The sequence below is a fragment of the Cricetulus griseus genome, chromosome 10, assembly GCF_003668045.3.
Source record: "Cricetulus griseus strain 17A/GY chromosome 10, alternate assembly CriGri-PICRH-1.0, whole genome shotgun sequence".
NCBI classification, from domain to species: Eukaryota; Metazoa; Chordata; class Mammalia; order Rodentia; family Cricetidae; genus Cricetulus; species Cricetulus griseus.
The window spans coordinates 22,097,403-22,113,857 of NC_048603.1; the positions used below are offsets into that span (position 1 = coordinate 22,097,403).

The window sequence follows — 16,455 nt, forward strand, 5'->3', positions numbered from 1 at the left end:
GATGTCCTGTGTCACACACATGGCTGGTGAGGCCGTGGAGTCCTGTGTCACATACATGGCTGATGAGGCCGTGATGTCCTGTGTCACACACATGGCTGGTGAGGCCGTGGAGTCCTGTGTCACATGGCTGGTGAGGCCATGGAATCCTGTGTCACACACATGGCTGGTGAGGCCGTGATGTCCTGTGTCACACACATGGCTGGTGAGGCTGTGATGTCCTGTGTCACACACATGGCTGGTGAGGCCATGGAGTCCTGTGTCATACACACGGCTGGTGAGGCCTTGGAGTCCTGTGTCACACACACGGCTGGTGAGGCTGTGATGTCCTGTGTCACACACATGGCTGGTGAGGCCGTGGAGTCCTGTGTCACACACATGGCTGGTGAGGCCGTGGAGTCCTGTGTCACACACATGGCTGGTGAGGCCGTGGAGTCCTGTGTCACATACATGGCTGATGAGGCCGTGATGTCCTGTGTCACACACATGGCTGGTGAGGCCTTGGAGTCCTGTGTCACACACACGGCTGGTGAGGCTGTGATGTCCTGTGTCACACACATGGCTGGTGAGGCCGTGGAGTCCTGTGTCACACACACGGCTGGTGAGGCAGTGATGTCCTGTGTCACATACATGGCTGATGAGGCTGTGGAGTCCTGTGTCACACACACGGTTGGTGAGGCAGTGATGTCCTGTGTCACACACATGGCTGGTGAGGCCATGGAGTCCTGTGTCACATACATGGCTGGTGAGGCTGTGATGTCCTGTGTCACACACATGGCTGGTGAGGCCATGGAGTCCTGTGTCACACACATGGCTGGTGAGGCCGTGATGTCCTGTGTCACACACATGGCTGGTGAGGCCATGGAGTCCTGTGTCACACGCATGGCTGGTGAGGCTGTGGAGTCCTGTGTCACACACACGGCTGGTGAGGCCGTGATGTCCTGTGTCACACACATGGCTGGTGAGGCCGTGATGTCCTGTGTCACACGCATGGCTGGTGAGGCCGTGATGTCCTGTGTCACATACATGGCTGGTGAGGCCGTGGAGTCCTGTGTCACATACATGGCTGATGAGGCCGTGATGTCCTGTGTCACACACATGGCTGGTGAGGCCGTGGAGTCCTGTGTCACATGGCTGGTGAGGCCATGGAATCCTGTGTCACACACATGGCTGGTGAGGCCATGGAGTCCTGGGTCACACGCATGGCTGGTGAGGCCATGGAGTCCTGTGTCACACATATGGCTGGTGAGGCTGTGATGTCCTGTGTCACACACATGGCTGGTGAGGCCGTGATGTCCTGTGTCACACACATGGCTGGTGAGGCCGTGATGTCCTGTGTCACACACATGGCTGGTGAGGCTGTGATGTCCTGTGTCACACACATGGCTGGTGAGGCCGTGGAGTCCTGTGTCACACACACGGCTGGTGAGGCCGTGATGTCCTGTGTCACACACATGGCTGGTGAGGCCTTGGAGTCCTGTGTCACACACATGGCTGGTGAGGCTGTGATGTCCTGTGTCACACACATGGCTGGTGAGGCCGTGGAGTCCTGTGTCACACATATGGCTGGTGAGGCAGTGATGTCCTGTGTCACATACATGGCTGATGAGGCTGTGGAGTCCTGTGTCACACACACGGCTGGTGAGGCAGTGATGTCCTGTGTCACACACATGGCTGGTGAGGCCGTGGAGTCCTGTGTCACATACATGGCTGGTGAGGCTGTGATGTCCTGTGTCACACACATGGCTGGTGAGGCTGTGGAGTCCTGTGTCACACACACGGCTGGTGAGGCCGTGATGTCCTGTGTCACACGCATGGCTGTTGAGGCCGTGGAGTCCTGTGTCACACACATGGCTGGTGAGGCTGTGGATTCCTGTGTCACACACATGGCTGATGAAGCCGTGAAGTCCTGTGTCACACCATCTGTGTGTCGCCACCTCACTAGGGCAGACACGGTGCCTGTTGCAGGAGGGCACCGGGTCCAGGGCCGTGGTTAGGCACAGGCACTTCCCCAGGATCACCCCAAGAGCTCCATGTCTGTGCTCTGGGACCTCGTGTGTCAGCCCCGTGCTCCACCTCACTTCACAGCTCAGTTTTATTATACAGACCTCGCAAAGGTGTCTGGGAGGTGATGGGATGAGCAGGCGTGTTTAGGTGAGACGGAAGCGTCCCCGTGATGAAGACACGCTAGAGGCTGACAGATGGCATGTGCATACATACAGTGTCTTAACATGCCAGTTATCATTGTTAAAGTGTCGCAACATTTGTGTGTGTGATGCATGTGTGTGCACGTGTGTGTGTGTGTGTGTGTGTGTGTGTGTGTGTGTGTGTCTGTGTTCACACGTGTGAGTGCGTTTGGGGCCAGGAGGTTGGCATCTGGTGTCTTCCTCAGTTGTTTTCCACTATTTTTTTTTTTAACCCATTTGGCAAAACTGGCTGATAGACAAGCTGGAGGATCTGCCTGCCTCTGCCTCCCGAGTGCCGGGATTAAAGGCCTGCGCCACCAACGCCCCGCTTAGTTGCGTGTTTTCTAAGAGAATTTGTGTAGATGACACTTCAGAGGTGATGATTTTAATTTACACAGCTGGTTTGTTATATTCTCACCTTGGCTGTCACTACTTATACACTGTCCAGTGGTTTAACTTAATTGAACACGACTAAGGGTGTGGTTCCATGGGTAACACGCCTAGTGGCAGGTGCCCCGGGTTTGGTCCCTACCACAAAGGAGAAAACAACAACAACAACAACAACAACAACAACCAAACAAGAAAACGAACCCCAAAATACACAGAAACAAACAAAATAACCCAACTTGGTGCGTGCATGCATGTTTGTGTGTGTGTGTGTGTGTGTGTGTGTGTGGGTGGGTGTGGGTGTGGGTGTGGGTGGGTGGGTGGGTGGTTGTAAGGAGGGTAAGTTTAATATCCCGTTTTAATGTTTAGTTAAAAAGAAGACCTTTTTGTTGCTGTTGCTTTTGTTTCCTGGTCCTTTTTCTTAAACGGCGTGTGTAAGCCAGCCTATACATGCGCAGTGACATTTCACACATAGCAGAGGGATCCAACCAGCTGGGGCCCTGTGTCCTCCCGACTCCCACGGGAAGGGGCAGAGATTCTGCACACTACACACAAGCCCTGGGGGTCACGCCTGTCTGTGTCTGTTAAAGAGGCAAAACCCTGACTCTGAGAATGGAGTGGAGGTGTGAGCTGCCATGAGAGCCAAGACCCGAGCTGGTTGCGGGAACTGCACGCCTCCGTTCCTCTCCCTATGAGGGTAGTCAACTGCTTTAGCTCACTCAAGGCATGTAGACTAGTGCCTGCTACATTAGACATGACAGAAAACACGCCTCCCTTCACACATCCTATGGGAAAATGTAAGGTGGGATCCAGGAAAAGAAACGTGTTTACTGACACTGGAGATGCAGAATGTCTCCCTCACTGTTGCCTGTTCCCTTCCAGCCCAACTTGTAAACACGGTTCACGGTTTTGCTCCTCGATCCCGCAGTGGAGCGTGGCGTTGTCTCTGTCCCCTTGGTGCTGTTGTTACTACGTTCTCCTGACCTGGGTCTTGGCAGTCGATGCTGCACATCATATATATATATATATATATTATATTGAGAGAATGGAACTCTCATTTTTGCTCTCTCTCTCTCTCTCTCTCTCTCTCTCTCTCTCTCTCTCTCTCTCCAGGAAACACAGCAAATAAGAGCTACTTTATAAATCTTCGATACATCTAAAATCTTTTTTTTAATTTCTTGTTTCATTTCAGTTACAAACAAGATTGAATTACATGACAATCCCAGTCCCCTTCTCCCTCCCGTCCTCCCCTACCACCCCCTAACTAAAACCCTACCTATCACATATCTTTTCTTCTAATCTTCCCCTGACTCAACCTTTCTGCTCCCTCAGGACCTCTGCATCCTTCCTCTTCTTCCCTTCTCATTCTCGTAGCTCCCTCCCCCCTCTTCCCATGCTCTCAATTTGCTCAGGGGATCGTGACCCTTTCCCCTTCTCCAGGGGACCATGTATGTCTCTCTTAGGGTCCTCCTTGTTTACTAGTTTCTCTGGCAGTGTGGATTGTAGGCTGGTAATCCTTTACTCTATGTCTAAAATCCACATGTGAGTGAGTACATATCATGTTTGTCTTTTTGTGATTGGGTTACCTCGCTCAGAATGGTTTCTTCCAGTTCCATCCATTTTCCTGCAAATTTTAAGATTCCATTGTTTTTTTCTGCTGAGTAGTACTCCATTGTGTAAATGTACCACATTTTCTCTATCTATTCTTCGGTTGAGGGGCATCTAGGCTGCTTCCAGTTTCTGGCTATTACAAACAATGCTGCTATGAACATGGTTGAACAGATGTCCTTGTTGTATCAATGTGATTCTTTTGAGTATATGCCTAGGAGTGGAATTGCTCTGGCAGATCCAAAATCTTGTAGCAGCATCTTGCCGGTGAACCTGTAAAGGTGGCCACACCCCTTTGGGCGTGGTTTCAGGCTGGCGAAGCAGAAAGAGGGAAGTGTGAGGCGTGGTCTCGCTTGGGCGGTCTCTTTTGTGATAGGAAGGGCGGAGACGAGCTCCCGAGGTTCTTTAGTATTATCTGTGTAAGTGCTTCCCCAATAAACACCCATTTATCATTTATTTTGGGTCCGGTGGACTCATTACACCTTCGCCACCAGAATCCAGGTTGTTCTTTTCTTTCTCTGAAGCTCTGGATGAGCAATGATGGGTTAAATGACGAGTGGCCTTCCCTAGTGGATTGTAGACGTTTGTTATGTTCTGTCCTTTGTCAGGGAGACTGTGACTCAGTTGCTCTGTCTTAAGTCCAATAGTGGATCTCACCAGTTTGGTCTGGTTCCACCAGGAGAGCCTGGGTTCGTATTCTTACAGCGGTCAACTGTCACGTCTTCCCCCATCTATGCAGAAAAACTTACGTAGATCTTGCACATTCAAAGGTAAACCAGACTTGAGGGTTTGTTGTGTCTCTTTTCTTTGCTCACACCATGGCTTTGCAGACTCCATGAAGTGGGCAGCAAGCAGCATTTATCTGCTCTCACTCTGTGAAAATTTCTTGGGCCCGAAAAATCAACACTTAGCTTGCAAAAAAACCCCCAGCCTGTTAATAATGTAATAACTCGACCCTGAACAATGGAAACGGGGACATAACCCGCTGCAAACTTTGTTTCAGTCACTGAAGATCTTATTAGACGGAATGCTGAGCACAATGACTGTGTCATCTTTTCCCTGGAGGAACTCTCCCTGCATCAGCAAGAAATAGAAAGACTGGAACATCTCGACAAATGGTGCCGGGATTTAAAAATTCTCTATCTTCAAAATAACCTCATTGGAAAAATTGGTAAGACTCTTTCATTTGCTTCACGACCTTCTGAGTTGGAGTACTTTGGGAAACAACTGAACACGAAGGCCACAGGGAAAGAGACACACAGCCACCTCTCAGGAGCTGCTGGCAGAATATTGCCCAGGCCTTCCTGTGTGAAGCTGGCCGTGGTACCCAGGGGGATGCTGTCATGGGACCGGAAACAGAGTTATTAAGTGTGCACGTGATCTCCTGCCAGCTTCCCAGGGAGATGGATATGAATCGTGCATTTGCCATAGCTATACATCTCTCTGTGAAACTGGAAAGATCATGTTGGAATTCAAAGGTTCCTGTCACCTATGTATACCAATAGGTTTTTTTTTATTATTTTTTGTTAAAAAAATAAATCTCAGATGCCCAAACTTGAAAGCAACCAAGATATCCTTCAGTTGGTGAGTGGGTCAATCCATAAAATGACGTATCACTCGTAGCTTAAAGAAATGGGTACAGAACCATGAAAACACACAGACAAACCACAACGTACATACTGAGGGAAACCAACCAACGTGGAAAAGCTAAGCCTATGTGAGTCCAACTAAGATGTTCTGGAAAAGGCAGGGCTACAGAAACTGCAAAAAGATCAGTGGTTTCCAGGAGCAAGAAGTAATGAAGGGCAAAGAGTCACAGCCTGGAGTTTGTGGTGGATACACGCAGCTGTATGTTTGTCCAGATATGCAGAATGTCTAACACCAAGAGTGAATGTGTGGGCGGCGACAGATCAAAGCAGGCTTGTCAGTTGTAACGAGTCTACCACCCTGGCATAGGATATCAGTGAAGTGTTGAGGGCAGTAGCTTGGAGTTGGGTAGGGAAGGACTGGGGTATATGGTATCTGTAAGTTTTGACCAATTTTTTTTTCCCCTACGAACATAAATTTGCTCTGAAAACTAAGTCTATGTTTTTAAACGTCACACCACCACAGACTATGTTAGCCAGTTATGCCATATGGCTGAGTACAGGGTATTGTGGTCGGTTTGGTATTTTAAAGGGCTTTTAGTTTGGAATGGCCTTGACAGGTAAATGCAGAAGTCGTGTGAACCAAGATCAAAACGTCAGCATTGTAACTGATTATCTTAGTTGCTTCTGTGATGCCATGAAGAGGCACCGTGACCAAGGCAGCTTCTGGAAGAGACAGTTCACTGGGGGCTCCCTCACAGTTTCAGAGCGTTAGTTCATGACCACCATGGTGAGGAGTATGGCAGCAGGTAGTCACACATGGAGCCAGGGTAGTAGCTGAGTGCATACGTGTTGAGACAATAACTACAAGGTAGAGAGAGACACCGGGAAAGGCATGAGCTTCTGAAGCCTCCGAGTCCATTCCCAGTGACACACCTCCTCCAACAAGACCACACCTCCTTACCTTCCCTCCCATCCTTATCAAATAGTTCCACCAACTGAGGTTATGAGCCTATGGTGTCGGCAGCCATTCTTATTGAAACCACTAAACTGAAAAAGCTCTTTTCCGAGTTGCAGCACAGGCTAGTGAGGAGATAGGCTCGCTCACACTGCCCTCAGAGTAAACCAAACCCCTCAGTTACAGGCCAAGCTGAGTGCCCACAAGTTTCCCCCAGCCAAGCAGTCTTGTGCTTTGTGGCAGGAACTGGGTCATGAGTTCTTTGGCAGGGACATCCCCAAAGGATGGGAGGGGAAAAAGGAGGGAGGGAGGGAGACAGGGAGGGAGGGAGGGAGGGAGGAAGGAAGGAAGGAAGGAAGGAAGGAAGGAAAGAAGGAAGGAAAGAAGGAAGGAAAGAAGGAAAGAAGGAAGGAAGGAAGGAAGGAAGGAAGGAAGGAAGGAAGGAAAGAAGGAAAGAAGGAAGGGAAGAAGGAGAGACTTAGCATGCCCAGTTTCTTCTCTCAATTTACCCGTTGGACAAATTGGTCTTTCCCTGTGCCCCGAATCCCCCCTTGCCCTAACAGTGAATTAAGTGGAAGGTAGAAGGATGTTCCTCAGAGCCATTTAATGCAGTCCTGCCACACAGGGGCCCCACTTCTTGTTGAAGCAGCCCTCCTGCCTTAATGGCAAAAGCACGCATGGGCTCTGGCACCAGGTAAGGTTGTCTTCAAACCTTTCCTCTGTCACTTTTGATCCAGGTAAAGATGAGTCAACTAAGCTGACCAAGACTGACTTGGGTTATTCATTAAAAAAAAAAATGTAAAGACCACCTCCTTATGAGGGGTGCAGGTTGGCATGGGGCTCTGTAGGGATTAATGTGCTTAGCCCAGGCTGACTTGGGTGGCCAACTGAAGCCAGAGGCTGGAGAGAGAATCGGAGGAATAGACGGGGTGAGTTGAGATAGAGAGAGCCTCCACTGGAGTACAGGGGTCAGCGTGGGGGTTACAGTGGTTCTTAGCAGGGACAGACGTGTGTGTGTGTGTGTGTGTGTGTGTGTGTGTGTGTGTGTGTGGTGTTGGAGGTGTGTAAGCCACCGGGCCTACTCGGAGGAGGTCAGGGACATGACTGCACAGGACAAAGAATTATCCAGCTCAAAAGGTGAACGTTGCTGAGGCTGAGAAACTCTAGCAGTGCAGGGGCCTCCGACTCTGTGGGTAATTAAAGATTGGCTCGAGGATTATAAAAAGCCCAGATTTGCATCATTTTGGAAGATTTAGTAAAACTATGTATTTTCTCCACATAAATATCCTTGGCATCCTTGGCCTTATCAGGAGCTGGAAACTCTGGCACACAGTTCAATTAAGAAGGCAGTTGGAGAGAACCGCCAGCCTTTATTATTTGTGGGCTCTTTAAAGAACGGCGCTAATTGTACGGACCTCAAAAGATGCCGAAATTTTCATCTCCACAGCTGGGTCCGTCACAATCACTAATTAGTAGCATAGTATTTCAGGCCTTTTCAGAGCTGTGAGAAAGCTTAATTTTTTTTGCTTCCGAAGTATTCTTAAATTAAACACTTTTAAATTCTAATAATGGGATTTTTCAATGCTGCTCCGCCCGTGGGCATTTAGGCATGTATTTAGCAAGTAAAAGTACTTCTCTAGGATCCACACATGCTGTCCTGCCATTGAGGTGGGAGCTTGCAAAGCAACTGCCTTTCCTGGAGCTCCCTGGCTCACTGGGTGGGACAGATGGACGGTGGGAGGAAGGCTCTGCTCAGCCATGAAGCAAGTGTGAGCCAAGGACCATCTGGGGTTCCACCAAAATGCAGAGCCTGTAGGGGTAGCCGCCAGTGATCCACTCCCCCGACAACTCCCCTGTGGGCCTTGTGAAGATGGAGGCTGGGGTGGCTCACAAGCTTTCTTTCAAGGGTGAAGGGATTTGGTCAACCAGAAGTCTGTGGGCCTGTCTGTGGCAGTTGGTAACAACAGCTCTCAAACCCCCTTCAGGACACTGGAGAGGGCCTACGCAGTTTTTATTTACAGTCTTTGTCTTTCTCCTGGCCAGTTTGATTCCCTGCTCCTTTGGGGTGTTCTTCTTGTATGACTAGCGTGTGGATTTCCGCTGGGAGACTCCACCCTCAGAGGGCTACACAAATAACCAGGGCAGGAAAAAGAGCTCTTTGCAAAGCAGTTATCACCCCCATGGAATGGCAGTTTTAACAGGAATGACTGATCAGTGTCTGTCTGTCCGGGATACAGACAGACTCTGCCTTTCCTGATTCTTGGCCCACAGAAACCTCCCAACATGTTGACGACTTGGATGCTCAGATGTTGCTGGAGACCCTTTTGTAAACATTAGTGCTAGTTGGATAATTTAATTACCGAGAGAAGATTAATTTATCTTCAGAGTCTCATTTTACAAAAGAGTGGACTGGAGGCCCTGGGGGCTAATGCTGCCGTTGTCAGATCTGTGAGGCTATATAAATGATTTCAGTTTAGATGAGCTCAGAGTAGAGTTCAGTGCGATGATAGGAAGTCATGCTTGCTTTTCATAATATCTCCGAGGCTCTGGGAGAGCAGCATCGCTTAGACAAGGCCGCCCAAAATGGGCGTGTTGTCACAGGGATGCTGTCTTTTCTTGTCTTAAAAAAATATTCTTTTAAGGGAAAGTGTAACTATTTAGCGCGCAGCCCCGGAATCAAATTCTTTTGGCTCTACCGTTTTATCTTGGACATGTGTGTGAATTCTCTCTACATATTGGCATTCTCACTTGACAAAAAGGAGACAGCAATAATTTTTACTTCATGTAGTTTTTGTTAGGTTCAAATAAGAAAAATATAGCCCGTAAGATGGCCCAGAGGCTTACAACCTGGGCTCAAACTCCAGGATGCACGTGTTGGAGGAAGAGATCTGACTCCCACAAGTTGTCTTTTGATGCCCACACTCATCCTATGGTACCTTTGCCCACACCCCATACAAATGCACAGAACACTTAAATGCAATTAAATGGCTTTTGAAATGTAATATAGGCGATAAGTCTAGGATATAATATGGCATAGACAAAACAGTTAGCTGTGTCTTGTCTTCAACAGTGACTCCTTGACTAGCTCATACTTATTTTGTGTGAATGGCCTTCCAGATTTATTTAAAAAGATAATCCCATGTCAGGTTAATTTTGGCTTTAAGTAAAGGAAATCCCTTTCCCCATGGCTTAAGGGTCTGGAAACCTATTATTCTGTGGAGATAAAGTGGATTCGAGAAGCTTTTCTCTGCTCCCCCACCACAGGGTCGATATCATTTACAGGCAGTTCCCTCACGGCTCACTGCTACACGGAATATTGCTACCATCTTGTAGTAAAAAGAGACAGGCAGAGAGCACTGAGTTTTTGCCTAACTGACTGAATATTTGTGATGTGTGTCCGTTCCTCCAGCACGTGGCTGCCACGAGACACTCTGGGCTGGTTGGTTTAACCCTGAGCTCTGTTCCTTTGAAACTGAACAGGAGATACTGAGTGTTAAGCACTGGCAAGCATTCCTAAATATATCCCAGTGGAGTTGGAAATGGGTAGAGACATTGGTGCTCTTAAGGAGTCAGGAAGAGAGGAAAATGTTGCAGGCAGCCTAGTGTCTGTTGTACAAGTGTGCTGCCTAGTTTTTTTTTTTTTTTAATTAGAAACAAGATTGTTTTACATGTCAATCCCAGTTACCTCTCCCGCCCCTCCTCCCCGACAACTCCCCCATGCAATTAAAACCCTACCCATCACATATCCCTTCTGCTCCCCCTGGAGGGTGAGGCCTTCCATAGGGTGTCACCAGAGTCTATCATGTCCTTTGGGATAGGGCCTAGGCCCACCGACATACATGGTCCCCTGGAGAAGGGGAAAGGGTCAAGATCTCCTGAGCAAATTGGAAGCATGGGAAGAGGGGGCAGGGAGCTACGAGAATGAGAAGGGGAGAAGAGGAAGGGAAAGGAAGACATGAGCGAGCTGAGTAGTTTTGTGTCAACCTGACACAAGCTAGAGTCATTTGGGAAGAGGGAGCCTCAACTGAGAAAATTTCCCCAGCAGATTGGCCTGTGGGTATGACTTTTGTGCATTTTCTTGACTGGTGATTGATGTGGGGAGGGTCTAGATCACTGTGGGTGGTGGGTGGCGCCACTCCTGGGCTGGTGGGCCTGGATGGCCTAAGATAACAAGCAACGCCAGCCGTGGGGAAGAGTCGGTAGGCAGCCCTCCTCCAGGGCTTCTTCCTTTGCTCCTGCTTCCAGGTTCATGCCTTGTGTCTCTGCCCTGGTTTCCTTCAATGTTGGAGTGTTATCTGGAAGTGTCACCCTTTCCTCCCCAGGTTGCTTTTGGTCCCGGTGTTTTAACACAGCAATAGAAACACCGACTAAGATAGCAACAATCTGAAAAGCCAGCCACTAGCCACATGTCACCCCCTGTTTCTCTGTGTCATTTTCATGATAAGCTATGAAATAGTCTCCTCTCTTGAAGGCCAATTAATTGTATTATTTGTATTTCAGAAAATGTTGGCAAACTCAAGAAACTTGAATATTTGAATTTAGCGTTAAACAACATAGAAAGGATCGAAAACTTGGAAGGTAAGAATTTTCCTGCTTTTGTTCATGTGGTAAATGAAAACTCGAAAGTAGCTTTACTGTACTATAGAGATAAAAAAAGTATGTTTTAAAATTATATTTTATATAACTCTTGCTCATCCCAGTTCTTTCGAAATTCAAACAACAAAGTGATATGTGAATTCAAAGACAGAAATGTATTTCATCCCTTCCTAGCCTGGTCTCCTTGCTAGAGGTAGCTGGGGTCCACATCTTGGAATGTGTGGCATGATTCTCTCTTGTTTTACTTTCTAGAAGACCATATTGTATATATCATTCTTAACATTTTTTGGCGTGCACTTGTGTGTGTGAGAGTGTGTATGACTGTGTGAGTGTGTATGAGTGTGTGAGTGTGTGAGTGTGAGAGTGTGAGAGTGTGTGTGACTGTGTGTATGTGTGAGAGTGTGTATGTGTGAGTGTGTGAGTGTGTGTGTGTGAGTGTGTGAGTGTGTGTGACTGTGTGTGTGAGTGTGTGTGTGAGTGTGTGAGTGTGTGTGTGAGTGTGTGAGTGTGTGTGAGTGTGTGTGTGAGAGTGTGTATGAGTGTGTGAGTGTGTATGGTGTGTGTGAGTCTGAGAGTGTGTGAGACAGAGTGTGAGTGTGTGAGTGAGTGTGTGAGAGAGTATTTGTGTGTGAGTGTGTGTGAGAGTGTGAGTGTGTGTGAGTCTGAGAGTGTGTGAGACAGTGTGAGAATGTGAGTGTGTGTGTGAGAGAGTGTGAGTGTGAGTGAGTGTGTGTGAGTCTGAGAGTGTGTGAGACAGAGTGTGAGAATGTGTGTGTGAGAGTTGTGATAGTGTGAGTGTGAGAGTGTGTGTGAGTGTGTGTGTGAGAGTGTGTGTGAGTGTGTGAGTGAGTGAGTGTGTGTTTGTGACCTCCTGTGGATGTCAGTGAACGACTTATGGGCGTAGATCCTCTCCTCCCACATTGTGGGTTCTGGGGACTCTAACTCGGGTTTGCAGCAGGCACTGAGCACTCTTTCTCCCTAGTCCTTGTGATGAGTATTTTGAAAATTAATTTCTTCCTGGAAATTACCTTATGTCTTGATATCCAGGCAAAGGGACCAGAGGCTGTGCAGGCCATAAATGTGGAGGTGGTTAGCTACGCGTTTGTCTGCAGATGGACGTTTGAGGTTTCATGTGCTTTGCTGGCGACAGACAGTGTGCACTCTTCTTTTTTTCATTTTTTTTATTTTTTTGATTTCATTTTTCATTCCAACCACAGTTCTCCCTCCCACACCTACTCCCATCCCCTACCTTCCCCCAGCCCACCCCCTCTCCACTCCTCCTCACGGGTGAGTGCTCCCATGAGGAATCTGGCACAATAGGTTAGGGCAGGGCCAAGCCCCTCTCCCATGCATTAAGACTGAATATGGTATCCCACCATAGGGATATTCAAAGTATATATTTCTTTTTTAAATTATTTGTTATTTAATTTAAAAACAATCTTATTTTATATATGAATCCCACTTCCCTCTCCCTACCGTCCTTCCACTTTCCCCATTTTTCCATCCCATCCCCCCATCCACTCCGCAGAGAGGGCGAGGCCTCTCATGGGGGATCACCAAAGTCTGTCATATCGTTTGGGGGAGGACCTGGGCCCTCCCCCTGTATGTAGGCTGAGAGAGTATCCCTCCATAGGGAATGGGCTCCAAAGAGCCAGTTCATGCACTAGGAATAAATACTGGTTCCAATGCCAGCAGCCCCACAGATTGATCAAGTCCTCCGACTGACACCCATGTTCAGGGTGCCTGGTTTGTTCCTATGCTGGTTTCCCAGCTATCAGTCTGGGGTCCATGAGCTCCCCCTTGCTCAGGTCAGCTGTTTCTGTGGGTTTCCCCAGCCTGGTCTTGACCCCTTTGCTCATCACTCCTCCCTCTCTACAACTGGATTCTGGGAAGTCAGCACAGTGCTTATCTGTGAGTGTCTGCTTCTGCTTCCATCAGCTACTGGATGAAGGCTCTAGGATATCATTTAAGGTAGTCATCAATCTCATTATAGGGGAAGGGCATTCAAGATAGCTTTTCCACTGTTGCTTAGATTCTTAGGTGGGGTCATCCTTGTGGATTCCTGAAATTTCCCTAGTGCCAGGTTTCTCATTAAGTCCACAATGGCTCCCTCTATCAAGGTATCTCTTTCCGTGCTCTCCTCCTCTTTCCCTCCCCCAACTCAACCTTCCGGATCCCTCGTGTTCTCCTTCTCCCCTCCTTTCTCTCCTTCACCCCTCTTGCCTCTCCCCGCACTCCCAATTTACTTAGGAGATCTTGTCCCTTTCCCCTTCTCAGGAGATCCATGTATGTCTCTCTTATGGTTCTCCGTTTCCTAGCTTCTCTGGGTTTGTGGACTGTAGGTGTTTAGTCTTTGCTCTGTGTCTAATATCCACTTATGAGTGAGCACATACCATGTTTGTCTTTCTGTGTCTGGGTTACCTCACTCAGAATGGTTTCTTCCAATTTCAGCCATTTGCCTGTGAATTTCAAGATGTTATTGTTTTTTTTACCTCTGAGTAGTACTCCATTGTGTAAATGTACCACATTTTCTCCATCCATTCTTCAGTTGAGGGGCATCTAGATTGCTTCCAGGTTCTGGCTACTACAACTAATGCTGCTATGAACATGGTTGAACAGATGTCCTTGTTGTATGAATGTGCTTCTTTTGGGTATATGCCTAAGAGTGGAATTGCTGGATCTTGTGGTAGACTGATTCCCATTTTCTTGAGGAGTCACCATACTGATTTCCAAAGTGGCTGTACAAGTTGGCACTCCCACCAGCAGTGGAGAAGTGTTCCCCTTTCTCCACATCCTCTCCAGCATAAACTGTCATTGGTGTTTTTGATTTTGGCCATTCTGACAGGAGTAAGATGGTATCTCAGAGTTGTTTTGATTTGCATTTCCCTGATGGCCAAGGATGTTGATCACTTTCTTATGTGTCTTTCTGCCATTTTAGATTCCTCTATTGAGAATTGTCTATTTAGTTCTGCACCCCACTTTTTAATTGAATTATTTGGTGTTTTGGTGACTAGCTTCTTGACTTCATTGTATACTTTTGAGATCAGCCCTCTGTCAGATGTGGGGTTGGTGAATATCTTTTCCCAGTCTGTGGGTTGCTGTTTTGTTTTGTTGACTGTGTCCTTTGCCTTACAGAACCTTCTCAGTTTCAGGAGGTCCCATTTATTAATTGTTGATCTCAGTGTCGGTGCTATTGGTGTTATGTTCAGGAAGCAGTTTCCTGTACCAATTAATCCAAGGGTATTTTCCACTTTCTCTTCTAAGAGGTTGAGTGTGGCTGGGTTTATGTTGAGGTCTTTGGTTCATTGGGACTTAGGTTTTGTTCATGGCGATAGACATGGATCTACCTCACACACACTCTTCTTCAGCCCCTTTTCGTGCATGTCCTCCCTCCACCCCTGGTTTTATTTAGACTTGAAATTCCTGGGCTTAAATATGCAGATTTTGAAATATACTGCCAATTTTTCTTCTGAAGGATTGCATCAATTTCTCTTTGCACCTGCTGGTCCACGCCAGTGTCCTTTCTGTTTGTCTCCATGAAAGCCTCCCTCTCACACACTGGGATACACTTGGGAACATTGCACTGCTCATCACTGTCTGTTTTCAAGTTCTGTATTAGTATTGATCTTGACTACAGTGTTCAGACACATGTAGAATGTCCACATTTCTTCTTAGGTGAATTCTAAATGTTTCCTATCGTTTGGTCCATTTTTTGATTGATTTGCCATTTTGGAAAGTGTACTCTTATATATTCTGGCTCTTAAGCCATTGTCACATGGTATAGATAGTTTCCTTTTATATACCATTTTTTTTCATGTATTTCTGTTTTGACACTGCTATGCAGAAGTTTTATGCTGTACTAGCCTAAGCTATCAATCTCTTCTTTTACAGTTTTTAAATACAGTCTATTTTGTGTTGAGTTCTACTTTCAGTGACTTAATCTTTCACACATCCTCTATAATCCACCCCAAGTTTACCGTGAATCAAAAGATAATTTTCTCAAAATGTATCATGGTTGAAATAGTTGGACCACGCTTTAAAATTGAAATGTAAATTACATACCAAAGTACTCACCAGGGTGAATGCACTATCCAACAGTTTTCAGTACACTTCCGTGTTCCGGAATATTTTCATCGTGGAAAAAGAAACCTCGTTTCATTTAGCATTTACTGCACATGCGCCCCTATCTTCCCCACTGAGGACAGCTTTAGGATCAGATCAGTATCATGAACCCACGTGCTTTTATGAATTCAGTTCTTTTCTGCGTTGCCCTCAGCTGGGCTGGCAGCACCACTGTGGATACATTTTCTATCCCTGAACCCTTTCTTCAGGACATCATTGACTTTGATTTCGCAAACCCCAAACATAGACATTTGGGTCCTTGCTTCTTTCAGAGGTGGTGGTGGAGGGAATTCTTCTGTGAGGCCCACACTGCTGGGCCTCCCTGTTGGTTCACACTGTTGACACACATACCTGGTAGACAATGCCGACCCACAATACTGGTCCACACTGCTTGGTTTGCCCTGTCCATGCTTCTCAACTGCCAACCTTGCTATGGCAATAGGCTCTGTGTTGGGGCTGAGTTTCTTGAATGACATTTGCCATCCACTCCCCAGCTCAGGCCCCCCATAGTCCAGTGTCCCAGCCAGTGTGGATCAGGAAGCTCTCTCAGCCTTTTGTCTGTGGCTGCTCCAGCATCGGGAAGACATCTTAGTCAGACGGGATTCCATCTTGTTTCGTACATTTAGCAGTCAGTGCCCCTGGTAGATTGAAATCCTATCTGTCGATGTGGTGGACTCAACTCCCCCTGCCTCCACCAGAAGGGGTGGCTCTCCCCAGTGGCACTTTGGAAGCAAGATTGGAGTAGCTCTTCCATGGAACCAGGTCCCTGGATGACGGGGTCTGAGCACCCAGTGGCTTGTGGCCCTGGAGTTCACTGTTGTGCCTGCAAATGCTCCATCCACAACAGCTCTTGGCCTGGTTCTGATATTTTTATATGAATTTGATCTACTCTCCAGTGTCTCCATTTCAACCCAAATGATGCCACTTAATGGGGTTTTTTTTGTTTTTATTTTTATTTTTTTGTTTTTCTGTGTGGTAGACTGTCTGTTGACAAAATCTCAGTTTTTGTTACTTG

General features: G+C 47.4%; 1 protein-coding gene across 1 annotated transcript in view; it reads left to right on the plus strand.

The window, feature by feature from the left end:
- The first annotated feature begins 1,811 nt into the window (after nt 1-1,811).
- The window catches only part of LOC113837505 (protein tilB homolog), an 85,143-nt gene continuing 70,499 nt past the window's right edge, over nt 1,812-16,455 (plus strand). The window contains exons 1-3 of the mRNA XM_035449666.1: nt 1,812-1,989; nt 5,182-5,349; nt 11,223-11,300. Of these exons, the coding sequence (XP_035305557.1) occupies nt 1,812-1,989; nt 5,182-5,349; nt 11,223-11,300 (424 nt within the window). The remainder of the gene's footprint in view (nt 1,990-5,181; nt 5,350-11,222; nt 11,301-16,455) is intronic.